Here is a 27,375-nt window from a genome sequence, read left to right on the forward strand (position 1 = left end):
AGGCAGACGTTCCGCTCGCGTTTCCAACCATGTTCACTCAACAGATTCCACGATCATCTACACAGATGCATCACGAACTAACGTCGAAGCGGCTGCTTACTCAATTCAGAGCTGTAGCGATGTAGTGACGCATACCCTCGGTCCTTACATAGATCCTCCTCCTACAGCGACTCTCGAGACCCTACCAATAGTTACCAGTATTCAAGACCTCGCACAAGCACCCCCTAACCCTTCAGGATATACCATATACACTGATTCAATACAAGCTATACGCGCCATTCACACGGGTCGCATTCCTGAAGAACTACACGATGCTCTACACAGAGCTCTTACCAAACTACGTCCCCACACTGTAACACTGAGGTGGATTCCTGGTCACGCTGGAATCCCAGGCAATGAGGTAGTGCATCGCCTCGCCCGCGAACTTCAACACCGGGCGCCTGGGATTCCCTGGCCTTATCCACCAACGTGGGACACTACTCTTCACTACAAAAAAGAAATCAACGTTCACTACGACAACATTAGAGAAACTCTCCGTACACTTCCTCTTCCTGATAAATCTCTCACTACCACGCAAATCCGCATTCTTAGACGCATACAACTAAATACACTGCTTACTCCTGCCCGATCTTTTCTATACAGAATCATATATTCCCCTGCATACCCAAATTGCCCAGAACACTATGCAAACTTGGAGCATTGCATCTTTTCATGCCCTGTCGCCCTCCAATCTCCTCACTTTCCACACCCTCCTCCCCCAACGTAGCGGGCTGGGTTAGCCTCTGACCAGCTGCAAGATCAGTTGGCCTTGGTGACCCTGGCCCAGGACATTCTTAACGCTTAATGTAATGCGTTAAATAAAGTTGTTCCTCCTCCTCCTCCTCCATGTCCAGAAAGGATAAATACAACAGTCTGTTTGCCGGCCTGGCTATTATATCCATTGGGTTCCTACCAAAATATTATCATCCGGCCAGCTATCATTTATGAACCCGTTCTGCAGTTCGCCCAGCACATTATTACTTTCTGTTCATGCCTGTATTTCTGGTGGCACTGCCTGCGTTGCCAGCTTGTACGTAACTGACTTTATCGTGATCGGTTTAAATGGATTAGGGTTCTTTCTATCTCCTTTTCCATTACAGATTAAACTCATCCCACTCAGTCACCAGCTGTCAAGAGTTTATTTGTTATGACAGTTTCCAATGACTTTAACAACGTGTCCTTGCCTTAAGTTACCACGAGAGATCGTGGCACACGCCATATGCCGCCAGCTATGAAGACAGTGCCGCAACGAGCGCGCGATATTGCCGCCGAGTGGAGCTATTCACCTCGAATCCAGCACGGAAGAAGCCGCTGTCCTGCTTTATGTGATCGGCCGGTTTCTCTCATATAAACACTGCAGTAGAATCAGCCCCAAATGTTTTCGCCTCGTCGCTCGTAATGGTTCTTAAGTGCCTAAAAACGTTTTCGCTAACAATGCGATGCCCGTGCCGCACATTCTGGGGAACGAAACCATTGACGCTATAGCGCTAAAACTGGCACGATTGAATACTTGCTCTTAGCCTTTGTTCACCTCATAACCACAATTACCTAAACCTGGCTCCATGATGATAACATTAGCCACGATGACCTTAGTCCTCCGATCTATCGCATATTTAGGCTTTTTGTTCGAGCCTGAAGTTTCAGCATAGAAATGTACTTACCAATAAGGTTCCTCATGGTTGTCGCTTGCCAGTTATATGGCGGCTTAGCTTTTCTTAATTTCGAAATTCCAGCCATAAGAATGTTAAACGTTTAACCTAGTAACCGGGTAAATGTGGGAACAATGTATTATCGCTGTGCCACCAGGCTGCATACGCGAATCAGATGGTCCTCTAGGGGCGACGTTTGACTATTGAAGCATTCGGTACTCAAATTTCAAATGTCCCCTATTGGACTAGTGAACAGTGTCCAATGCAGATATCTGGGCACGTTAGAAGAAATACGTGGCCAACATGAGCGCATAAACATGGAAGGAAAATGCACTAAGCAGAACAAAATATGTTGGAAACAAGAAGAACACTAATGCCAAAGCCAAAAATTAAAAAAAAACAAATTCAAGCCAAAAAATAAATCTAAAAGAAAAAAACGAAATGAAAAACTCCACATACACGCCGCAAACCAGTACTCACGTATCCAACGCAACACTCGATTGTCCTCAATACGACACACTAGAAAACGTACACGTACTGAGTCCATCCCTTCGTGCTATCGGCCGATATAACAAGCCCTTAAATAACTAATTCCTTCTGTGGCACCACCACTCACGACGACTGACGCAGTTATGGCCATGCGTGTATGTAACTAAAAGCCTTCATAGTTTCTCGTGCTAACTTATCTTTATGGCTGAGAAAAGTGCACTCCAATAACCAGTGTTACATTCACACGAACTACGACGCTTTTTAATGTCAAAAAATGAAACAGAAGAAACATTGTCACAAGAATTCGAATGTTCTTCAAGTCTTTTGTTGACGGATTGGTTGGTGTGCCCAATGTACATGCCAGAGAAGAGAGCGGCAACGTATACACAACGCCAACTTTGTGTAAGAGGAACTTGGGACGATGTTTAACCTGACATCCATCATGTTGACTGTGTGAACTAGTCTCATATCTCTGCTGCTGTTCACAAATAGTACTCCTGCAGAGAAACGAATAATTGCCTCATAATTACTCCTTATTTCCTTTAAACGTACCATGTGGCAATATGGGGACATATGCCACAATATCCACTGGGATTACTCCGCTTCCTTATGCACTTAGTGTCCACTATGGTGAGCCTCGGTGTAACTATACCATGCTATGCATAGACGTGGGTCCGGGTGGGCTGTTAGTACGCCAATCTCAAGGTCACTCTTGGTTGGCATTGACCGTGTGGAGACTGCGTTCCCATTGAAGCTGCTAGCTGGAACGGCAACGGAATGAACTGACGCACAAATATTATATGCGTTTTATTGCATACCACCTTTCGTCTTGCTGCTGCGTTGATGTGTAGGCGCCAGAGCGACAGCGCCAATGAAGGCACCGGTTAAGCCCTAATATTTTAGCGCAAAAGGATTTCCACCGATGACTGGGAAGAGAGGCCGCAGAAGGTCTTCGAGCTTTGAGTAAGCCTGCAAAGCAAATTAAAACAGAAATAGCAGGATTTAAAGGCGGTTAAACTACGTCTGAGGAGCTTTCGCTGTGTTTTGCTTGGATTTGTTAAAAACACGTGTTGAAATTACCCTACCGTGCGCCCACTGCGTAAACTTTGGCATTATTGAAAATATGTCGCCTTTCAAGGCCATGGTAAAGTCGTCGGCCGTTCAACCCTTTACCGCAGCGCGTAACACCATGGGCAAGACTTGTCGCTAGACAGGCTGCGTTTGACCTTGGCTAAGCTTCAAAGTCACCCGGACCGAACCTGGAGGAGCTAGCAATCTAAAAGTGCAGAATCACATCCCACGGGATGACAACCGCTATCATGTAGCCACGCAGCAGAGGTGACTCAGATCAAACAACGCATGGCCAAATATCACATTTATTCGCAGTGCTACATATACGCAATGATGCAAGAATGTTACAAGAGCATCTGCTGCCTTTGCGAGGATGTAGTGGTTGGCGCAGTAGGCATAGCACCAGTGCAGATTGCTAAGCAGCCGGCCAACCATGTCGCAAGCACATTTTCTTGTCACTCACGATTCGCGGGCTTAATAGAGTGCTATTGTGATATTCGTTGCAATTTTTCGTCGTTGCAAGCGACCGTTGCCCATAGAGATGAGTACACGAAATTCGCACATTGTATGAGTAAAAAGCGCCGCAAGAACACCGCACGTCATGTCACCATGCGACGCCAGCAGCGACGGGCGGGGTAAAACCGGTTGTTATCATCCACTCCGTGATCCTGAACCATTCTGGGGCCGAAATTGGCTACGCAAGATGGCTACCCATGCAAGTGCGAGAACGGAAAGTGATCGGACACGTCCAAATGTCGTCGAGGGAGCGTCTGCATGTGAAAAGAATAAAGAGGAGATGTGCAAGCAGATGTCCTGTTAAAAGGACCCTTGCGAGCTGGAGCGGGACATCCAATGAGTCCTACAAATCTTACATAAATTATGCTCGAGCTCTCTGTCGTAATACCGATAAAAAATATGTCTGAATCTGACTGTCGGCTATAGCTGACGGTGATTTCACAGGCGTCTTCAAAGTGCTGATCCATTGTGGAGTGGTTGTCTTCTTTAACAAATGTCAACGCTTCAAACACGCAAAAGGCGCCGCATTCCCTGACCGTTTACTGCCGTATCTATCAAGGCAGTGATTCATACCTGCCAAGACCTCACAGTTGCATAGGCCAACATCCCTCGCATCGCCGATATGATGAGATCTCTCACCTGCACGAGCTCGCATCGTTGACTGTTTTCTCGCGACTTACGAAGATATTTTTGGGACGGATGGTCCCATTCTGACACCTCGGAATGCAGTCTTGTGGCATAACTCCGATGATATAACTTGGCTGATTATAGTGACGAGTAGCGAATGACATACCATCTGATTTCGTTGTCCTCATCAGTCGTGCTGGTCAAGAAGAAAGTGAGGAGCTGGCTCATTTAGGTCGAATAACGGCTCCTCAGCCGCATCTCGAAAAACTTTTGCGGGGACGTAAACCTCAGAAGGGTCGAAATTTGGGCTGGTTGGTGGACGATCTGAAGCAAAAAACAGCGCTAACAGAGACGAAGCAGAGAGAGGGACACGACGCAGACTAACAACCATGTTTTATACTTCTCGTTCGTGCAAAAGAGAAAGAAAGAAAGAAACAGAGGGAAAGCGGGATAGACGAGACAACCACGTTACATGAGATTGTGCATTCATGCACAGATAATTAATTCCGCTGTCGCGAAGTGCTATGGAAAGGATGGTGACACTCTTCACCCCTTTTCCGAATGTTGATGGCTCCTTAAATTTCTCTCGTCCGTTGGTCTAAGTAGGTAAATATGATTGTGGTGTTGCCAAGTTGGGGAGCACATTCATGCTCTAGGCAATGTCTTGCCAGTTCACTGCTGATGCCGCCTTTCAAAGATTTTTTAGGCTCTTGCAGCCGTTCAATTAAACAGCGCCCTGTTTGGCCGACGTAGGTGCGCCCGCATTGCAATGGTATTTGATAGATTAAGTTTTTAGTACATTTCACGTACATGTTCTTGTGCTTCTTTCGGCACTGCTTCCTTCCCGTTCGCTCACTGTTGACCTTGGCACTTATGCTCTTTAACTTGCTAGGTGCTGACATCAGCACTTTTACGCCCACGTTTTCGCCTATCTTCTTGAGGTTGTGTAAAAAACAATGAATGTACGGAATTACTGCATACAGCTTCCTTTCTTGTCATGTGGCCTTGATATTTTCCCTCCATAATACGTGATACCATAAGCTGCCATCCCACATATTAAAGACTCGCCCTAACAAAGTCGTATTAATGTGCCTGCGTGGCACAGGGGTAACGCGAATGAAAGGGTCCTAGCATTGTGATTCTGATATCCCATATGAAAGAAGGGGGCCTGAGTTGGCAGCTCCTGCAAAACTGGACGTCACGCACCCCTGCGGTTAGTCGGTGAGAGACCATGTCAGATGCCAGTGCCTTACTCCCAATATTGTTCGCTAAGTACGGCAGCGCTCATGCCGAATCTTCGATGAAACGGACGCGCTATCGCATTACAAGATATCTCCAGCCGGTTGATGGTATACATCTAAGGAGCTTTTCTTCAAGTGTCCGGTTATTTGGAAATCACTGTCGGTGACCATTGAAAATCTTGCATTCGTTAAGCACGGCTGTTCACATTAGTTAAAAGTTATAGAGAAGGCCTCCGTGTAATACACAGGCTATTTTTGAATAATTATGGACTCTCTTTGGAGGTTTCAACCACTGATAGGTGGCACGATTTGCACATCATTGTATATCGATCTTCACTATAACGAAATCCTCGATATAACGAAGTTGCAAGGTATACATCACATAATGCCAATTGAAAACCATGTATAAAGAAGTAAATGCTTCTGTAATTTTGTTGCAACGAAATCTTCAGACAAATTTTACCCGGAAGGACAAAAATTTCGCAGAGGAGACGACGGCCGAGAGCGTTACCAGTGCACGAAACTTAGGTAACTCACGTGGACGGGCCTCCCGGGTGCGCGGCATTCTATCCCTACAAGCGAGAGATAAGCGGTAAGTCGCTAGAATATCCGCGCCCCCTCATCCCGCTTTTTTTGTCTCTTGTCTTTTTGCTTTGTCCCAAATGAAGGAGCGCGGCGGCTTCGAATCCCCCCCCCCCCCCCCCCCCCACCCTTTCCTGCTCTGCTCACTTTGCTGCGATCCAAAGAAACTCTTCCCCGTGCCTGCGAAGCCTGATTCGTCAGCGTGCACGCCCGTCTGTCGCACGGCCGCCGCTTCCGCACGCGTTGTTTGTGCGCTCCTTGCCGCTCGGTTTGCCGATTCCAACTCTCCTTCGCTTTGGTTCCCACTTGCGTTCACGCAGCAGCTCTTTGTACGCTGCTTTCTGCTCTATCCGTCGATTCTCCTCTACGACTCTCATTCGCTTTGTCACTGCCTGGGTCCTTCTGCGAAAGACCCAGGCAGTGACACTGACGCCGAAGACGGCGAAGCCATAAGTAACCGTGAAGTGCTTGACGCAATAAACGTGCCGCGGCGCTACGCGAGTTTAACAGGCCAGCAAGAACGATGCGATCCTTGCGGGCCTATGAATGTAGCCTGAGGCCATTCCTGATAGCTAAGCAGACGCAAAAGAAAGTCATGGATTGCTTTCAGAGCAACTAAAAACGGAGTCCTTACAACTGGCAAGGGCTTTGGTAATGTTTCCGCATGCTAGGCACAGAATTTTGATACAGCGAAATTTCATTATAACGAAGTAAACTGCCGATTTTTACGACTTCGTTATACCGAGGTGTATTTATAAAGCTCGTTTATTGCATACGCCAGCACAGATTGAACGCCCAATAATTTCAGACGCCGTCATTTAGCGTGCAGACAAAAACGCTGAGGGAGAACTGGAACCAAAGGAACGCTGCTCAGAAAGATCGCTCAATTGATCTTCAGCCTGAATTTCACCTGCTGAGTTGATGTGCTTAGGATCCTCACTACGCATCCAGCGAGCTTTCCATCTTCGGATAGCAGTGGACTGCAGGCTGCGACAAATGATCGGGCCGGCTGCATACCTGCGACAGTGGGAAAGCCTTGTCCGATGGTGGCACCTCCGACGAATGACCACAGGTTCAAAGAAGACGGTTACCATTACCATAGCCTCCTTTATATGTCATTACAATAATAGGTGTACGCACAATCAAGTTCGCAAAGTGAGCCACATGTGCAAGCATACATTGCACAGAATATGGGTCGAGTTGGTGCATAATTAAATGGCGCAGTCGTCGTTGCGCCACCGTTCCATTTCATTATACGTTATAAATGCAATGTTTAAGCCCTGTTCTCTTCCGTACATGAGACAAAGTAAAGCGATTTTGCCTACGACGCTGAAGTATAAGAGGTCTGTGCTGTGTGATTTCAGAGATTACAAACCACCGCAAGGTCAAACCGAATTCGTGGCGCTTACTACAGAGGCTCTGATAACCCACCTGCAGTTTTATGATTCAATGCCATATAACACACCCTTTTTGTTAATGGTGTTCTAATTGGTCCATAAAAGAACCATGTTCGAATTGCATTTTGGTGGTCCCCTTCGTTAATTAACCCCTTCTAAAAATGCTATGTTAAGTTGCCGCTATTTTCAAAGGGTAATCAAAATGGGGTCTACGGAGAACATAGGCGCCTGGTGTCAAGCCTGAATTTCGTGTTTGGAAGAATATTTAGCAAAGCCCTTCTGCTGTTGTATCGGCTCTGTCGACACCTTCGCTTCATCCACATAAGACACTGCTCCTTCCCATGCGGCGCAATCCTGATAAACGCGCACACAAGAGGCGAAATAACCGTTCAGGAAGACGCAGGAGCGAAAGAGTTGCATGGAGGTAGACGGACAGTGTTTTTGTACCATCACTTTAAACGTGTGCCAAAGCGCGAACCAAGAACATTTATACCTTTGTGGTACGTGCTTTGAAAAGCGGAAAATGCGGTGATACAAAAACGCGATTCGACGAAAACAATGCCAGTCGCACGTTAGCGCTGGCCCTCTTCCCTTTCTAAGTCCATGCATCTTTTTGCACTCCCGTGTCTGTCTGAATGTGCAGCAGCATGCATTGCATCTACATATAATGCACCAGGAAGCTAGAATTTGTGGTTCAGTGACAGCGGCGATAACGGGTGAAAAAGGCAGCGATCACACTCGCCTCTTGTAGGCGACCCTCCGGATTTATGTGCAATAGATCGCCCCCATTTCCACCTGCGGCCTCCTTTCTTGCCCATTGACAACCACTTCCCATTGTCCCCGCAGCTGGGTCTTCGCGATTTCCCCTGAAGGAACACATTTCGTTCAAGGGGAGCGTCGCTTAGCTCTTCTTACATGTCCTGTCCGTAGATTAGCCTCACTTATTCCTGCTGTCACCTATTCTGCTAAGTTCCTCTCTTGCGCTCACATTTCTTCTCTGCAGGTCGCTGAACTTTATTTCAAAGCTTCCCTGTTTCGACGCCAGGCGTGACAAGCGGCAACAGGCGACTGTTATAAAGATTAGAGGTGAGTCAGTTTATGTTTTTCATTAAGTGGCATTGTAACTAGTGCGTTAAAAGACAACGGACAGCAAAGCCGGAGAACCGACGGAAGAAAACGTAGTAATATAGAATTTTGGGCGATTTTGTGGTCCATCATCCTTAACGAGTTCTTTGTTTCCGTACACAAAAAGCGCCCTTGTGCGAGCGTATGTCTCTTTTTTTCGTCTGTGTCCGTTCAGCTGTGCTAACAATGAGGGACGGACCGCTAGACTGAAATTATTCTTATTAAGAGCGTTAGCAAAAACATCGCAGGTTTCTCCATCTTGTCTGTCCATTCAAAGGGTTCATCACGGCGGCAGACCACATGGCGTGATCAGTTACAAATCGTGACCACCAAGCAAAACCACCAGATGGTTTGCCAACATAGTGATTGAAGTGTAGTGTCACGACAGGCTCCCCTGCCGTTGTCAGATGGGAAGGGGGATTGACAGCCGGAAGTGTCGTGCCCCAGAGTGACGCGGCCCTGGGCCAGCAGTTACACCCTATGCTGTCGTTCCGCTATATATAATGCAACCCGAACGGATGTCGAGAGGGGCCACTTACAGCCACTATTGCTGTCAAAGCTTTGGCCCACACTTTTAACAGAGATTTCGGTCTGGTGGTAAATATTTGGTACGGTATGGTGCACAAAATTACTTGCAAAATTCAAGCCAACAGAGGGTCAGGGATGCGCACCGATGACCTTTGTTCCTCACAACAGTACTGTGCGTGTGTGTAGGGAGCAACATTCTGATGGTTGTCGACCGAACCATTGCTCGCAGAATGATGCGCTTCGTCGCAGTCGTTTGAAGGGCCCTGGCGGCCGAACCATAGGGTTACAGAGAGACGCCACTTCGTTTTGTGCTGAACTAGTGAGCACACGAATTCAGGAGCTAGGACTGGAATTCAGGTATCACGAATTAAGCCCACTGGATATGAGGAAGGTGGTGGTGAAAACGTTTAATAAAAATATAGAGCTACATAAAGGTTGCTCTGGGGTCAGGCTTAGTGCCCTTCCCCTTACAAACACTAGGTGGTGTCCCTAGTACGGGACACCAGTGGCTTGCGCTGCCGCCATTGCTCGTTTGACCAAGGCCTTATGGGCTTTCATGTCGGAGCAAGTCGCCTCCCAGTCCTCCCGGGTGGTGTTTGGATTAGGTGCAAAAGCAGGGTTGGAGGGGCACACCCACACCATGTGGAAAAGGTCCGAGGACATTTCCCCGCAGTGCGGGTACTCCCAGGAGACGGCACTGTCAAAGTGTTTAAGTGACGCCAGTCACATCATGGTATTCGTAAGGAGGCGAAGAAACACGCGTTCCTCCGCTCTTGTTAACCATTTACACGAGTGGGGGTAAATATTGTGTCTATTTTGGTACAGCTGCGTAATTTCTGTGAAAGTGTAGGCTGGTGTGAATTCTTCTGAGGAAGGAGACGAGGTTACCCGGTAAGAAAGCGCGCGGGCGACGGCATCTGCTGCCTCGTTTCCTCCTAGCCCCGAATGGGCCGGAGCCCAGACTATGAAGCGGTGGGATGGACTTTCAGCATACGAGCTGTTTTTCAGTAGTCGGTAGGCCTGGTCCGGTAGGCCAGGCCAGGTAGGTCCGGTAGGCCAGTAGGCGGTAGGACAGTGGCCGGTAGGCCAGGCAGGGGACCCAGCCCTGTTGAAAGTTCCTACAGGCCCCTCGCGAGTCCGTTATGATTGTTTTGGATCACAGTGTATTGCTGCTAATGCGATGGCGACCTCCTCTGCCTGTGTTACGCTTCGAGCTTTAAATGTGAGCCTGTTTACCGTTTTGGACTCGTCGATCACTGCCGCCGTGTACCACCCGCGTTGGTGTGCCGGACGCGTCCACATAGTACACTCCGGGTTTCCCTTCGTAGTGGTGAGCTAAGGCCTCTGCCCTGGCCATGCGCCTACCCTCGTGGTCGTCCTTGGACATGTTAGTGGGTAGTGGTTTTACGTGCAGGGCGTATCGCCACTCCTGGGGAAGCCTTACTCTTTCCTCGGTTACAGTCGTGTGTTGTATGTGTAGACGGGTTAATAGGCGATGCCCCGACGGTGTCTGCGATTGTCGCGTGTATTGGCTCGTGAGGTGGGCTTCTCTCAGCTCCTCGAACGAGTTCGTCATACCCAGACCTTGGAGTCTCAGGTTCGACGTGGTTATAGGGAGGTCGAGGGCCTTCTTCGCTATTTTGCGCGTGATCACCTCGATGGTGCTCTCGTCGTGTTTCTTGAGGTGGAGATGGGGGGGGGGGGGGCGAGTACAGGATTCTCCTTGTTACAAAGGCGTTGGCCAGTCGTAGAGCATCTTTGCTTCTGAGTCCCCCTTTCTTGTTTGAGTCTCTGTGGACCATTCGGCCCACCTGGTCTCCCACCTTTTTTAGCTTGTCGAGCTTGGTCGTCGTTAGCTTACGCTGGTGAATGAAAAGACCCAGTACTCTAATTTCCTCTGTCTCGGGTATTGGTTCTGATCCAAGTCGCAATTCTATCTTGTCTGTACATTTTTTGAAGGGACGAATTCGGATTTTTTCGGTGAGCACTGAAGGCCGCATTTTTTCGCGTACTCATTCGCAGCGATGGCTGCCTCCTGCAAGCTGGCCTCTTTTTCTCCAAGAGAGCCCCGCGTGGCCCATATGGAGATGTCGTCCGCGTACAGCGCGTACTGCACACCCGAGTCTTCCTCCACGTGTACCGGGAGATTTTTCATTGCCATGTTGAAAAGAAGCGAGGATAGCACCGCTCCCGGTGGTGTACCTCTCGTTCCTAATAGAAAGGGGCCGTGGTCTGTGTTCTGGATCCTCACGTAGGCCAGTCTGTATGAGAGGAAGCGTTTTATATACTCGAACGCGTTCTTTCCACACCCAGTCTGCGAAAGATGTGTCAGGATGGCCTCGTGCGTCACATTATCGAAAGCTCCCTTCAGATCTAGGGCCAGCACTATCTTATCCCCGTTCGGATGTTCTATCGGATTTAATATCTCTCTGCTAAGCTCGTCCTGAGCCTATCTATTTGGCCTGAAACCATACATCGAGTCGGCGAAGTCTCGCTTGTTTTCAAGATACTCGGAAAGTCTGTCTCTAACCATTGTTTCCATCAATTCGCCCCTGCACGACATGAGAGAAATGGACCTGAGGTTGTCTGTATCTACGGCTTTGCCTGCCTTTGCGATGAAAGTTATGAGTGCCGTCTTCCACTCGGTGGGAAGAGGAACTTCGCCCTTCCAGATCGAATTGAAGTGTTCTAGAAGAGATTGGTACACGTGCTCTGGTAGGTTTGCTAGGAGTTTTACCGTGATCCCATCCCTTCCTGGCGCGGTCCCGCGTTTCATTCTCGCTAGGGCTGCCTTGAGCTCGTATAGTTCGAAAGGTGCATCTAGCTCAACATTTTCGTCTCCATTGTACCTATAAGCTTCTCCCCTTGGGTCTTGGGTCATGCTCGAGTACTGTACTCGGAGCTTCAGCGCTAGCTGGGCTGTATTTCCTTGAAAGGCGTGTATTGCTCTCTGCAGGTGTTTCTGCGACTCAGTTCGCGTCTGGTTTGGATCTATGAGAGCTCGGAAGAGAAGCCATGTGTTCTTGCCAGACATCTGCCTAGCTACCGCGTTGCACCTCTCTACCCAGTTAGCGTCCGCGATTGCGCCGCGTATTCTGCCGCCTCTTTTGTTATCGCCGCGATCCGGGTTTTTAGCTTGCAGTTATGTTTCTGCCTGCGCCATCTTTTAACCATGCTGAGTCTGGCTTCCCAGAGGTGGAGGAGGTGGGTGTCCACATCCGTCACCGCCTCAGAGAGCTTTACCCGCTTTTCCGTCGAACGGAGACTGGCCAGCAGCTGTTTGGTCCAGGCTTGGTATCCCTGCTCCTGGATAGAACTAACGTTATATTCTTTCCTGAATTTTGCCGAGTCCGGCATCCTAGTCTGTCCCGTCGGTCTGGTAAGGGGCTTAGTGCGGATTGTTATGTTGAGCAGGCAGTGGTTACTACCGAGTGTTTCCTCCGTATTCATCCACTCATTTCGCCTCGCGTTTTTTTGAAAAAGTCAAGTCCGGACAAATTTCCCTCTGCGCCAAGTTCCCAATTCGCGTGGGGTACGCCGGTTCGGTGTGTAGGGTTAGGCCTAGTGTGGACGCTGCCTCCGCTAGCGTCCGTCCTCGTATGTCCTCTCGGTTGTAGCCCCATGAGGGGCTCTGCGCATTGAAATCTCCTAACACTAGTAACGGATCTCGTCCCGCTTCCCTGATAGCCCTTCTCAGGAGTGTGGAGAAAGTTACATTTTTTGCTTTAGGTGGGCAGTACACGTTCAGGATGTGGAGCGGCGGATCATCCTTTTTTATGGGCAGGAGAGTCACCATCGCGTATGAAAAGCTGGCTTGTAATTCCAGATCTATTAAATTTGCTGTGAAATTTTTGCGCACGAAGATGCATGTTAGGGGGTCGGGCGTTTGCCGAAATGAGTTTGTAGTCTGGACAACAGGTGGCGTTGGAGGTATAGCCGAGGCGTATAAAAGAGGGTTCCGGGAAGAGCGGGCTCACACAGACGGCGATGGAGGAGGAAGGGCGACGTAGTTTGCGTAGAGTGACGATATACCGCCGCCGCCGAGCTGCTTGCGATGATCCGGAGCAACGGAAGGCCCACGCTAATGCTAGGCATGTGGACCAAAAAAGCCAAGAACACCGAACAATTGCTAACGCTCTCCTGTAGAATACCTGCGAAGTGGTGATAACAATGTCCGACACGCAAAGGAAGATTCACATTATTCAATTTCTTTTTCGGTTGCTTACGTATTGAGTAACTACATCCTAGTGGCTGGGTGAAAACGGGACGCTCGGCAGCTTTGCCGGCTTCGATCCCTGCAGCTGTGCATGAGATTCGTTGCAGAGGAAAAGCGCGGCCTTCGCGTAATGAGAATTCACAGGAAGAACCTTATGCAATTTACAGAATGCCTGGTAGGCTGAGCCGCTATGGTACGGTAAACGCGATAAAGCATATAGAAATCCATCTTCTTCCCCAACGAGAAAAAATTCCGAGTTTCACGAGATTTCCGTAAATTCAGCAATGAACATTTCTTTGTCTACAAAAACGACAACAGTGCACGCCTAGCGTTCTGCGCAGAATTTAGAGGTAATCGGAAAGGTGTGACAGTTACCACAGGTTGGTAAGATCTCGAATCAATCTAGGTTTCAAAAGGGAACAAGAACGTTGAACTTCTCTGCTTTGCCACGGGCGGAAAAGGGTTGGAATGGTCTTCCAGAAAGCATCATTATAATTGTGTTCAAAAAAGCATTCAGTACTGTTTTGCTGACAGAAAAGCTCTCCTATATTGCTCAATGTGTGCATGTTGATTTTCCAAATAACACTAACAATTGTGCAAATTGTAATTCTTAGCTTGTTATTTTTCTGTGGGTACTTAATAATTCTTTGCAGTTAAAAACCGTACATCACTTCTCACTTTTGCGTTTTTCAACTATGCACCATTTTTTTTTATCCAATATACTGCACTCCAATGCCGTCTACCCCCAGCGCGCCCATACGACAACATTCCAAAAGTCATTTTTTCTCTGCACTGCCCTGGATTGGAACGACCTTCCCGAGCACATCGTCTCACTAACCGACATTCATCATTTCAAGACTGCCATCGAAAGACATTTTTTATTGTAACCGCCGTACTCCAAGCCCACCCCTCATGTAATACCCCTTAAATGGGACCTTTGAGGATTCAATAAATAAAAAAATAAAAATAAAATACTACAATCTCCCCCCACCCCCCAAGCCAACACCGTTCATTTAGGAACCTGCGAAGGATTTGTTTAAAAAAGAACTTGTTTTAATTTCTCTGGATTTGTTCACACTTGGAAGAGTGGTTGAATGAGATGAGCTGAACTACAATGTTTCAACTGTATTTGTATTCACTGAACTTTGTTTGATTTCTCACAGAGTACGAGTACAGCAAGGTGTGAAAAACAGTAACCGGCGGGTCCGATTCGGCACTTCGGTTTCAAGTTTTATATTAGTGTAAGGATGTAAACCTAAAGTGCTTAATGTGCGGTGTCAACAAACATAACAGGGTATTATCCTACGCAATAATAACACTCCAAGAGCCGCAAAACGCTTGCGTTCGTGGTACACCTTAACGCTGACCGATGCGTGTGCCTATAAATACAACATTTGAACCCGACGAATTAAGATTAGCGAATGCATCTTCTTTAATGCTGAAACATTGGGTGCACATTAACTTCGAATGCCAAGGTACCACATATTTTCGTGCCCATATACTGAAATCAACATTCCTATTCAGGAGAAATTTGTTACCGTTCTCGTGTCGCGTGATATGCAGCAGAAGAATCTTGAGGGTATAATTCTTTCTCGAGATAGCATTTATGATTATTTTTCGTATATGTAGTTCCTCCGCGGACAATATCTCTTTTTATGAAACAATGCTCAAGAAGGGTTTTCTGGCGGGCTAGTTGGTGCTTGTCGTTCATGATTAAACTGCGCGAAAAAACACGGACAGAGACAGAAAACACGTACACACACAGAGCGCAGAACTTCAACTTTTATTCATAAAACGCTTCGAGCATGCCGTTTATACGCTCAAAACAACCACTACATGACAAAGCCGGGATCAAAAACAGATAATTGTTGACAGATACGTGTCCACGATGCGCGGACACCGGTGCATGCAAGCTTACACACCATTGAAACTTGATAAAAGGATAACAGGGAACCGGAAGAATAAAAATCCTGAAAGTGAAGATACTACCAATACCACGAATGAGGGCATCAACAAAACGCTGTATACTAGCAAAACTTGATCAGCCAAAAGGGATGAGACGCGGAACCAACAGTAATAGTAGGAAACGATGAAGATACAAAGCCACTAAAAGGCGTAAGCTGAAAAGAACTAAAGCTTAGGAGCCGCCGAGGCTAAAACTGTGAAACTGAGAGTGAAAAATGGGAGACAACAAGAAACAAAGGTAAAGGTGACAAGAGCAATGAAAATGAAAAAAAAAAAAAAAAGCAGGCTAAAATCTAAGAAGGATTGAAAAAACAATTAACAAGAGTACGGGTGCTTGTTTAAAAATGACGTTTAAAGTATTCCTTTCCAAATACGAGATTTCTTTATCAGAAAGCATAATGGACGGTGTGCTCACACAATTCTTCGAATTCTTTGCTATTAGGAACGCCTCAATTATCTCCCTTTCCGTTTTAGTTCTAGCCGTCGCTAAGAACTCTGTGCTTTCAAGAAACGGGTGACAATCGGTTTTTTTTTGCACTTCTTACAATGTAAGGCTAAATTTCCTCCTGAGGTGGTAGAAAGGTTTCGAACATAGTCAGCCGCCCTCTCATTGAAACATCGCCCGGTTTGACCAATATACATCTTGCCACAGGATAATGGCACCGGATAAATAACTTGTCTGGCACATTCAGTGTACTCAAGGCTGTGGTTTGAGGGGCATATTTGCTGCCTATCATCTCGGTTCATGATTGCACACAGTTTAGCGAGCTTACATGGCGTTGATAGCACGAGTTTGACGCCGTAACGTGCTGCAACTTTCTTTAAATTGTGAGACACTCGGTGCTTGTGAGACAGAGTTCGCAGTTCTGCGCTCTGTGTGTGTACGTGTTTTCTGTCTCTGTCCGTGTTTTTTCGCGCAGTTTATTCATGAATGAAACAATGCCGTCCTCGAAATCATAAATACCGTCTGCACGTATTCGCAAGCCTCTTATTTTTACCTCCCTCAGTGGTTCAGCTACCGGATACACGTACACCCTCATAACTCAGTCACTTTTATAAGTGGAGTTATGTTATTTTCGTTTCACAAATTAAAACAAAAGAATTGAAAAAAGGTGTTCACGTCTGAGCAGTATGAGGATGAGAACTTTTTTTGCATATTTTTCTTTCTGAGCGGAGCCCACAGTCCTCCATATGCCGCCGGAATTCCACAGGCCCGCATCTCTCGCTGCTTTGCCCTTGGCCCGCTCCATCAGCCAGCGTTGGTCGCTCACCTCTGGTAGAGACAAAGCATCTTTCCATGAATAGGGGACATTTATGGGTGACGACGTGCAAGTGTAGCTTTATATTCTTGGAAGCTGGGTATTTCTCTGGGTAGCGGGAAGAACAAGTGTTTGTGGTATATACTAGTAAGTCTGAGGTTGACACAACAGCTTCGGTTTTCTCTGTGTACGATAATACTGTGCGACGCAAGTGCACAGCTGCGCCTTGTGTGTCTGCTTCTTCCTCCATCGGCGGCACCAGGAAGGTTGCTGCTCGGGCGTGCGCTGTCTCATTGATGGACAAAGAGTGGCCAAGGGTGCAGCATTCCTAAAGGTAAGAAATGTTCGACTTATAAGCAAAATAAAATTCAGCGCAGAATTCAAGCCCTCCAGGCAAAACGTTGCAGGACATTCTGTGAAAGGCTTGATCCACGCAAGCCTTTATCACGCATCTGGGATGTCTTTCGTGGTCTTCGAATATCCCCTCGATAGCTTTTTTTTTTAGTCAATATTTATTTCCTCAGGGCATCAGTAGGGTATAAGATAAAGGATGAATAAATGATTAAGTGAATGGAAAAAGATTTGAAGTCCAGGAGTGAGCGACGATGAGGTTCCTGCGTCCAAGTGGCGTATGAGGCAGGATTGGTTGCTGAAAGGCTAGCTATGCTCAGGTGCCGAATTCGTGTTGGTTTCAGTGCTGGGCAGTCCCATTCAAATCTCTCGCACTCTACTAGGTGAAGTTGAGGTAGCTGAAGAATTCTGCGCTAGGGTAGCATGCAGGCCAATCGCCCCAACGGCAACGCTACGTTTCAACGATGTTTCAGCTTCTCGGGATTCACGAATAGACCTTCCTTTTTCAGCGGAGGAAGTTGACGCTGTGCTGGCTTCTTGCATATGGTCATCATCGCCATGTTCCGACGGGTTGACATACTCTGCGCTTGGCAATCTTGGACCAGGAGCTAGATACTTCTTGTAGAATATTACGACACCTCATGCAGTGAGAGCACAGTTCAAGCCTAGTCGTTTAGTTTCGCTCCTGAAACCTGGCAAATCGCCTCTGGGCATGACACCATACCGTCCAATTCCACTCGCTAGCTGCGTCGGTAAAATACAGAAAGAAGGCTGCTTACACGTATTAAGTGGTACCTCGAACTCTACCGCGTATATCCAGATATAATGTGCGAGTTTTGACGTGGACATTCTTCAATTGACAACATGGTGGGAGTGGTATCATCTGTACAACGTCAAAAAATTTTGAAGCGCTTACCCGCGGCGTTGTTCTGGATATAAAAGACGCATATGACAACGTCACTCACCAGGTCATTTTGGATGCTCTGGAAGCTGGCCAGCTTGGCGGTCGTGTTTTGTTGCAGAATACACAATTATTTATCTAATAGATCTCGCATTATGCAGACTGAGGATGGTCCAACTCTGATTTCGCTTTTTGTGGAGTCCCACAGGGTGGAGTACTGGGCCCAGCGCTCTTCAGTCTGACTATTGTCGGGCTTGTCGACTAATACCACAATCGGCGCAACTTTCAATCTATGCAGACGACATCTGTATCTGGGCGTCAGGAGGTACGCGCCCACAAGTTCCAGCAGGGCTTCAAAAGGCAGCAAGTATGGTTGCGTCCTACTACCACCTGCACGGTCTCGAGATATCAACCGAAAAGTGTTCGCTAGTTGCATTTATACGCAAGATCATGTCACCTTGCACCATACGCATTGATGGTAAAGCACTACCCTACGAAAGCAGCTATAGCTTTCTAGGAGGGATCATCGACTGAAACCTTTCTTGGACTCCCCATATTTCATTCAAGACAAAGATGCTCACGTACTTGCCTTTATCTGGGGAAAGTCATGGGGAGCGTCAGTACAGCTTCTGCTGCACAATGCATTATTCATGGGATTCCTTCGGTACAGCTTACCTGTACTTGGAAATATAACATTTGACGCCCTGAGGGCACATTTCCAACAATTTTCCCGGGTTCCCACTAACCATTTGGCCAGTCTTCCTATTACCAGAGCGCGTACACCATTTACAAAAGCCGTTGATGCACATCGTGCTGTTCTGCCGTCCCAGTTTACACCCGCCTCTAGACCACTCTCTCCACTATGAAGCCTGCATCAACCCCGCGTGCTTCTTTCAATACCCGGCATCAGGAAGGAAGTCAAGCTATCGCCGACAGAACTAAAACAAGTAACTCTCGAATACTTACATGAGCACAATGCAAACCGTTTGTACGTCTACACCGATGGCTTAGTGAATGCCATGAGTTCTTCGCGCTCCATGGTCATCCACGCTAGAACTACAGAAATAAAAGTTAGGACAATACATAGGACGTCTTCGACAGCCGTAGAGCTGGCCGCTCTTCGTGTTGGAATTAGGCATATCAGTCAGCAGAGGCCCCATCAGTTTTCAATTTTCACAGACTCCAAAGCAGCCCTGCAAGCCTTACAAGCGGCTTTTCGCCGTGGAGCCCATGAACAGAAACACGAGAACTATATCAATATGCCATAAATGAAGGACATGATATCATCTTCCAATGGCTTCCATTACATAGCGGGATAGCGGGCAATCTCCGTGCGGACGAGGTCGCGCGAACCGACCACCAAATCGGCGATTTTGTTTTGATCCCCTTTTCCAGGGCAGACGCAGCGGACAGGCTTCGCGCACTTGCGCGGGAGCACACCCTCGCCTTGTGCAATTCTGTCCAGTCTGCGAACAGCCGCCTAAAATCCCTGAGCCCTGACCTAAAGCACCCGCTTCCACCCGGCCTACGCCGACGTAAAGAAACCTTGCTGTACCGTGTGGAGGTTGGTGCGGCGTTCACAAAATCTTATTGTTTTGTGATAGGTGTGGCAAATAGCCCTGCATGCGCAACCTGCAGGTGCGACGAGACTATAGGCCACATTCTTTGTGAGTGCCCCATATACAGTGCGGAAAGACAGTGTCTCTGCCGTGCGCTGGGGCGTCTAGATGGACGCCCACTGACTGAAATCAAGGTTCTAGGTCACTGGCCGTGGCGATTGTCGGTGGTGACGGCCTCCTAGGCACTGCCCCGGTTCATGATAACCACGGGCCTGATCGATAGGTTGTAATTTTGCTATTATATGACGTGGTAAGACTGTGACGTGATATTACATGATTTGGCATTGATGTGACTATACTGACTTCACCCATCCCTCTCTTACCCATCACTTTTATATCCATTCACCCTTCCCCCAGTTCAGGGTAGCAAACCGGTTCCTTTTGGCGGTTAACCTCCCTGCTTTTCCTCCTTCTCATCTTCCTTCTTCCTATCGGTAAGAGCATACGCGCAGCCTGCACAGGTAACACATTCTTCGCGAAGGCTCGCACGCAGCTTGTGAATCTGTGATTATTGTGTGTGCCAGGCAGGCTGATGTGGTGTTACTCACCTGTGTCATCTGGTGTAAAAAACGTCATCATCATCATCAGCCTGATTATACCCACTGCAGGGCGAAGGCCTCTCCCATATTTCTCCACTTAACCCGGTTCTGTGCTAGCTGCATCCACTTGACCCCTGCGAACTTCTTAATCTCATCCGCCCACCTAACTTTCTGCCTCCCCCTGCTACGCTTTCCTTCCCTTGGAATCCAGTTTGTTACTCTCAGCGACCATCGGTTATCCTCTCTTCGCACTACATGTCCTGCCCATGTCCATTTCTTCTTCTTAATTTCCACCAGAATGTCATTAACTTGAGTTATTTCTCTGACCCACTCTGCACGCTTTCTATCTCTTAACGTTACCCCTACCATTTTTCGTTCCATAGCCCTCTGGGTTGTCCTCAACTTAAGTAGAACTCTCTTGGTTAGCCTCCACGTTTCAGCCCCATAGGTGAGTACAGGCAAGATGCAACTGTTGTACACTTTCCTCTTGAGCGATACCGGTAAGCTGCTAGTCATAATCTGCGAGTGCTTGCCAAATGCGCTCCATCCCAATCTTATTCTTCTTGATATTTCCTTTTCATGGTCTGGATCTGCGGTTACTACCTGTCCTAAGTAGACATATTCGCCTACTATTTCCAGTATTTCGCTACCTAATGTAAACTGCTGTTCCTTCCCGAGGCTGTTGAACATTACCTTAGTCTTCTGCATATTGATTTTCGAGCCTACCATTCTACTTTTTCTGTCTAGGTCATCAATCATTATTTGCAGTTCATCCCCCGAGTTGCTTAGCAAGGCAATGTCATCAGCAAATCGCAGATTACTGAGGTATTCTCCATCTACCCTTATCCCTAACTGCTCCCATTCCAAGTCTCTGAATACTTCCTCTAAACAAGCTGTGAATAGTACTGGGGAGATTGTGTCTCCTTGCCTAACACCTTTCTTTATGGGGATTTTATTGCTTTCTTTATGTAGAACTATGGTTGCTGTGCAGCCACTATATATATCTTCCAGCACTTTCACGTACGGCTCGTCTACCCCCTGATTTCGCAATGCCTGCATCACCGCCGAGGTTTCAACTGAGTCAAATGCTTTTTCGTAATCAATGAATGCTATGTATAAGGGCTGGTTATATTCTGAGCATTTTTCTATCACCTGATTGATGGTATGGATATGATCGATAGTAGAGTACCGTTTCCGAAACCCTGCTTGATCCTTTGCTTGATTGCAGTCTAAGGTTGTCCTGATTCTATTGGCGATTACCTTAGTAAATACCTTATACGTAACAGACAGTAAGCTGATTGGTCTGTAATTTTTAAGGTCCTTAGAGTCCCCTTTCTTGTGAATGAGGATAATGTTTGCATTCTTCCATGCTTCCGGTACCGTCGATGACACCAGGCACTGCGTATACAGGGTGGTCAGTTTTTCTAGCACGATATCCCCCCCGTCCTTCAGCAAATCTGTAGTTATCTGATCCTCTCCAGCTGATTTCCCCCTTTTCATAGTTTCTAGTGCTTTCTTGACCTCGTCCTTCGTCACTGGTGGAACGTCTGACTGTTTTTCCCTACCGCCAATCTCACTACGGTCCTGACTACTTTGGCTACTGTAGAGATCTGTATAGAACTCCTCGGCTACTTTGACTATCTTGTCCATATTAGTGATGACGTTGCCCGCCTTGTCCCTTATCGCATACATCTGGTTTTTTTTTGCCTATGCCCAATTTCTTCTTTACCGCTTTAAGGCTTCCCCCGTTCTTTACAGCATGCTCAATTTTCTCCATGTTATACTTCCTTATATCGGCTACCTTGCGCTTATTGATTAGCTTTGATATCTCGGCCAATTCGATCTGGTCTGTTGGATTGGAAGCTTTCATACTCTGCCGTTTCTTAATCAAATCTTTCGTCTCCTTAGACAGCTTACCGGTATCCTCTTTAACTATCCTACCGCCTACTTCTACTGCGCACTCAGTAATGATATCTCTGAAATTATTGTTCATTGCCTCTAGGGTAATGTCGCCATCCTCAGTTAGAGCTGAAAACCTATTCTGTAGCGAGATTCTGAACTCTTCTGCCCTCCCCCTTACCGCTAATTCGTTGATGGGTTTCTTTCTTACTAATCTATTGCGTTCCTTCTTCAGATTTAGGCTAATTCGGGACCTCACCATCCTATGGTCACTACATCGAACTTTCCCGATTACCTCTACATCCTGCACAATGGCGGGGGTTGAACACATTATGAAGTCGATTTCATTTTTAGTCTCTCCGTTAGGACTTTTCCATGTCCATTTCCGGTTCTTCCGTTTGCTGAAGAAGGTATTCATGATTCGTAAGTTATTGCGCTCTGCAAACTCAACTACTAACTCCCCCCTGCTATTCCTAGAACCAATGCCATAGTCACCTACTGCCTTGTCTCCTGCCTGTTTTTTCCCTACCTTGGCATTGAAGTCGCCCATTAGTACAGTATACTGCGTCTTTACTTTTCGCATTGCCGATTCTACGTCTTCATAGAAGCTTTCAACTGCCTGGTCGTCATAACTACATGTAGGTGCATAGGCCTGTACAACCTTCAGTTTATACCGCTTATTAAGCCTAATTACGATGCCTGCAACCCTCTCATTAATGCTATAGAATTCATCTATATTACCCGCTATATACTTATTGACAAGAAAACCTACCCCTAGTTGTCGCCTCTCTGGTAAACCTCGATAACACAGTACATGCCCATCCTTCAATACAGTATATGCCTCACTCGGCCTCCTAACCTCACTAAGCCCTATGACATCCCATTTCATGCCCTCTAGTTCCTCTAACAGCACTGCTAAACTAGCTTCACTAGCAAGGGTTCTAGCATTAAACGTTGCCAGGGTCAGTTTCCAATGGCGGCCTGTCCAGCGGAGCCAGGCTTTCTTAGCACCCCCTGCTGCGTCACAGGTCTGACCGCCGCCGTGGTCAGTTGTTCCGCAGCCGCTGGTGACTGAGGGCCGGGGTTTTATGGAGCTTATCATAGGAGGTTGTGGCCAATTACTGCACCAGGGTGGCCAACTCCTGTTCTGGTGAGGGAGTGCGTTGCCGGAGGTGTTCACCGGCATCAGGTCGCACCCCAAACCTGTATATGCAATTCCATCGACACGCGGATTTTTTTTTTTTTTTTTTTTTAACTAAAGCTGGGGTTAAGCTTTAGTTAAACCCGGTAGGTTGCGTAAGCAATCAGCCCGTTCTTCCGGTGTCTCTTCTGCACGTCGTTTTCTATTGTCTTCATTACGTTTCAACCTCCTGGCAGCCTGTCGCACTCGCTCCTTTTCAAGATGTTTCTCCTGCTGCGCAGAGCATCGCTCTTGGCTATTTTCTGAACACGTTGATATGAAGTCTTCACCCTGTAAGGCAGATAGAAGATTCCATTAGGTATCATCATCAGCCGTCGATGATTTGGTTTCGAAAGAATCACGATGCACTCGTCTACCAGCGTCCGAGCGCGTCGTTTGGCAAGGCGTTGTTCGCGTTCTTCTTCCTCTTTTGAGCCCACTGTTGCTTTCTGGTTGCAACAAGCCGACGTAGCTTCTCTTTCTGTTTGTCAGACAGCATGTCGAATGGTAAGGCAAAGCGAGCGAACACTTTTTTGTACTGTTTCCACCTCCTCTCCACCTTCCGAAACATCTGGCGAGAGAGCGGCGCCTCCCCCTCAGCGACGCCAGCACGCCACTCGGCAGCGGCGCAGCGTGGCTACCGACCTGGTTTAACCGACGGTTTGAAGACGGGGCCCATCTGCGGTCGCTCTTGTTTCTATTGCAACGACGCGCCGTCTGCGGCGCGGCATGGTTGCCGACTGGGTTTACCCGACGGCTAAAAGAAGGGCCCCACCTGCGGTCGCTCTAAACGTGACTACCGGCCGGGTTTACGCGACGGGCTGAAACCTGGAGTAGCATTGCTTACGCAATAAGAGAGAATGTTATCGCTAAGGAAAGCTCCTCTGTAGTCGTGCTGGAGATCTGGCCCCGAGCAGAGAGCACTGTAATATCCATTGGCATCCGTAACCGCTAGTCGCATAGCATCTGTGCCAGATGAATATTTCGCCGCTTATATATGGATGGATATTTCGCCACAGCTGCTTTGACGCAGGAGCGCCTTGACTATGGCAGTCTTACAGCCAGCGAGATCACAGTTTCGTAATACAGTTTGCAGCAGCGCGCAACAAAAGAAAGCAAACCATGCCGGTCGCAACTCGCCAACGCCCTGAACTAAGGTGAGCAACCTTCATATTGTTACGTCTCGATAGAACTCCAAGGAGGACCCAAATCGTGCGCTCAAACTTCCTTCTCTTCCAGGCTCACGCTTGTGGAGCCAGTCACCATCTTTGGCGTCGTCTTCTATGCGGCATTTGCCTCCCTCCACAGAAAGCATCGTCCCAATGAGCATAAAAGAAAGTAGGAGGTCAAGGTCACCGCGAGTTGTACGGCTTCATATGTACAACGTGGATGACGTCGGCTTGTTGCTGGCGTCGCTTTGAGGTCGACACCCTGTCTGGCACCACTTCATAAGTGACGTCGGTTAAACGTCGCTGAACGAGGGCTTCAAGTACGGGCGCAATAGTTTTTCGGAGAGACCACGGCGGCGAATAGGCGTCCAGACCCACACTTTGTCGCCAGGTTCGTACATGACATGTCGGTGTCTATGATTGTAGCGTCGTGCATCTTGCTCTTGCTGATTTTTGATCCGCACACGCATTAGTTGGCGAGCTTCCTCTGCACGCTGAGCGAATTCCTCGGTGTCCTGATCGAGATCATCGGTGTCGGCATTCAGGAGCAATATTGCATCCAGCATAGTTGTTATTGGTCGCCCGTGAAGGAGGCTGAATGATGTCATACGAATGATGTCTTGGCGTGCCGCATTGTAGGCGAACGTGACGTAGGAACGAATTTCGTCGCAATTCTTGTGGTTCTCGACGACGTACGTGCAAACATGTCTGCGATGGTTTTATTGAGGCGTTCCGTCAACCCATTGGTTTGGGGGTGATAGGCTGTAGTTTTACAGTGACTAGTACCACTGAGGCGGAGAACGGTCTCCAAAAGTTCGGCCGTAAATGCAGTTCCTCGGTCAGTTATGAGTGCCGGAGCGCCATGCCTCAGGACAACGTTCTCAACAAAGAACCGAGCTGCTTCGGCAGCGGTACCCCTTGGCAGAGCCTAGGCCTCCGCGTAGCGGGTTACATATTCGGTGGCGACAATTATACATTTATTCCCGGCTGTGGACGTCGAAAACGGTCCAAGGAGGTCCATGCCAATTTGCTTAAAAGGTGTCGTTGGCACTTGAACAGGGTGGAGTAGGCCGGCTGGTTTTACAGGGGGTGATTTACAGCGCTGACAGCCTGTGCACGTACGTACATAGTGTTTGACTGTCGCCGGCAGTTTTGGCCAGTAGTATCCGTGCTGGACTCTAGCCAACGTGCGGGTGTAGCCTAGGTGACCAGCGGTTGTCTCGTCGTGACACGCTTGCAAAACTTCACTGTGGAGAGCGGATGGGACGACGAGTAGATTACGGTTTCCCCAGGGCGGAAGTTCTTTTTGTAAAGTACTTTGTTACGAATAAAGAATGAAGAGATTAATCGGGCGGAAATCTTAGGCAAAACCGTAGTTCGCTTTTCAAGGAAATCGATAAGAGGGAGCAATTCCTGCTCTTCTCGCTGCAGTTGGGAAAGCGTTGTGTCATCTATGACACCTAAAAACGCAGTGTCTTCATCGGTCATAGTGGAAGGTTCGACAGGCGCTCGCAAAAGGCAGTCAGCACCCGTGTGCTTCTTTCAAGGTTTGTTTAATAACTGCCATGTCGAATTCTTGTAATCGAAGGCTCCAACGCGCGAGTCTCCCTGAAGGGTCCTTTAGATTCGTCAGCCAACAGAGAGAGTGATGGTCGCTAACGACTCGAAAGGGGTGAGCGTACCAATAAGGGCGGAACGTATTACCGACCATACCACTGCAAGGCATTCTTTTTCGGTTGCCGAGTAGATCGCTTCTGCTGTAGATAGGGTCCTCCTGGCGTACGCAATTACTTTTTTCACACCATCCTGGCACTGCACCAGCACAGCACCTAAGCCCACGTTGCTGGTATCCGTATGAAGCAGTGTAGGCGCGTCGTCATCAAAGTGCGCCACGACAGGTGGTGTCTGTACACGCCTCCGCAGCTAATTAAAAGCTTGTTGCTGTTCTTCACCCCAGCGAAAGACAGCGTTGTCATGCGTCGGTGAAGTTAATGGCCAGGCAATTTGCGAGAAGCCAGCAATAAACCGGCGGTTATAGGCGCCAACCAAGATCCGTATAACTCGTGCTATGGTCTTTCCAGTTGTGATGTATGGGTGCGAGAGTTGGACTGTGAAGAAGGCTGACCGCCGAAGAATTGACGCGTTTGAATTGTGGTGCTGGCGGAGACTCTTGAGAGTTCCTTGGACGGCCAGAAGATCAAATCAGTCGATATTGTCGACCATAAACCCTGACTGCTCATTGCAGGGTCAAATTCTAAAGTTAAAGCTCAGCTACTTTGGTCATCTGATGAGAAGAGAGGAGTCGCTGGAGAAAGATTTGATGTTGGGAAAGGTGGAGGGTCACCGGAGAAGGGGTAGGCAGCGAACGCGATGGTTAGATGGCATCCTCGAGGCGCTGCAGATGACGTTATGTGATGTTAGGAAGATTGTGAGAGACAAGAAAGCGTGGCGTGATATGGTCCGAAGGGTCACAAAGAGTCGGACACGACTGAACGACTGAACTGAAGGGAATAGGCGCAAAGACTTAGGAAGCGCCGCAATGCCTTTGTCCGTAGGTGTTGGGAACCTGGCGACTGCGGAGAGCTTTTCAGGATCAGGCCGGACACCTTCTTGGCTAAGGACGTGACCTAAGAACTGCAGCTCCTCGTAACTGAAGTGGCACTTCTCGGGTTTTAGTGTGAGGCCCGCAGATCGTATGGCCTGAAACACAGCTAGCAAATGGCGTAGATGCTCTTCAAATGTGGCCGAAAACACAATCACGTCGTCAAGATACACCAGGCATGTTTGCCACTTAAGTCCTGAAAGCACAGTATCAATCAACCTCTGAAATATTGCTGGTGCCGAGCATAAACCGAACTGAAGGACCTTAAACTGGTACAATTCATCGGGAGTGACGAATGCCGCCTTCTCCCGATCTCTCTCGTCTACTTCTACCTGACAATATCCGCTTTTCAAGTCCATTGATGCGGAGTAACGTGCATTTCGTAGGCGATCAAGAGAATCGTCGATGCGA

The 27,375-nt window shown here is 47.9% G+C and overlaps 1 protein-coding gene across 5 annotated transcripts in view; it reads right to left on the reverse strand.

The window, feature by feature from the left end:
• Window positions 1-2,971: 2,971 nt before the first annotated feature.
• Window positions 2,972-27,375, reverse strand: part of LOC146194276 (uncharacterized) — a 288,211-nt gene continuing 263,807 nt past the window's right edge. For all 5 annotated transcript variants that reach the window (XM_084596036.1, XM_084596038.1, XM_084596037.1 and 2 more), the window contains 2 exons: window positions 7,125-7,231; window positions 2,972-3,146 (listed from right to left, as the gene is read on the reverse strand). In XM_084596036.1, the coding sequence (XP_084452162.1) occupies window positions 3,069-3,146; window positions 7,125-7,231 (185 nt within the window). In that variant the 3' untranslated portion in view covers window positions 2,972-3,068. The remainder of the gene's footprint in view (window positions 3,147-7,124; window positions 7,232-27,375) is intronic.

This window comes from Amblyomma maculatum, chromosome 3 (assembly GCF_055883805.1).
Source record: "Amblyomma maculatum isolate TAMU_Amacu chromosome 3, ASM5588380v1, whole genome shotgun sequence".
Lineage (NCBI taxonomy): Eukaryota > Metazoa > Arthropoda > Arachnida > Ixodida > Ixodidae > Amblyomma > Amblyomma maculatum.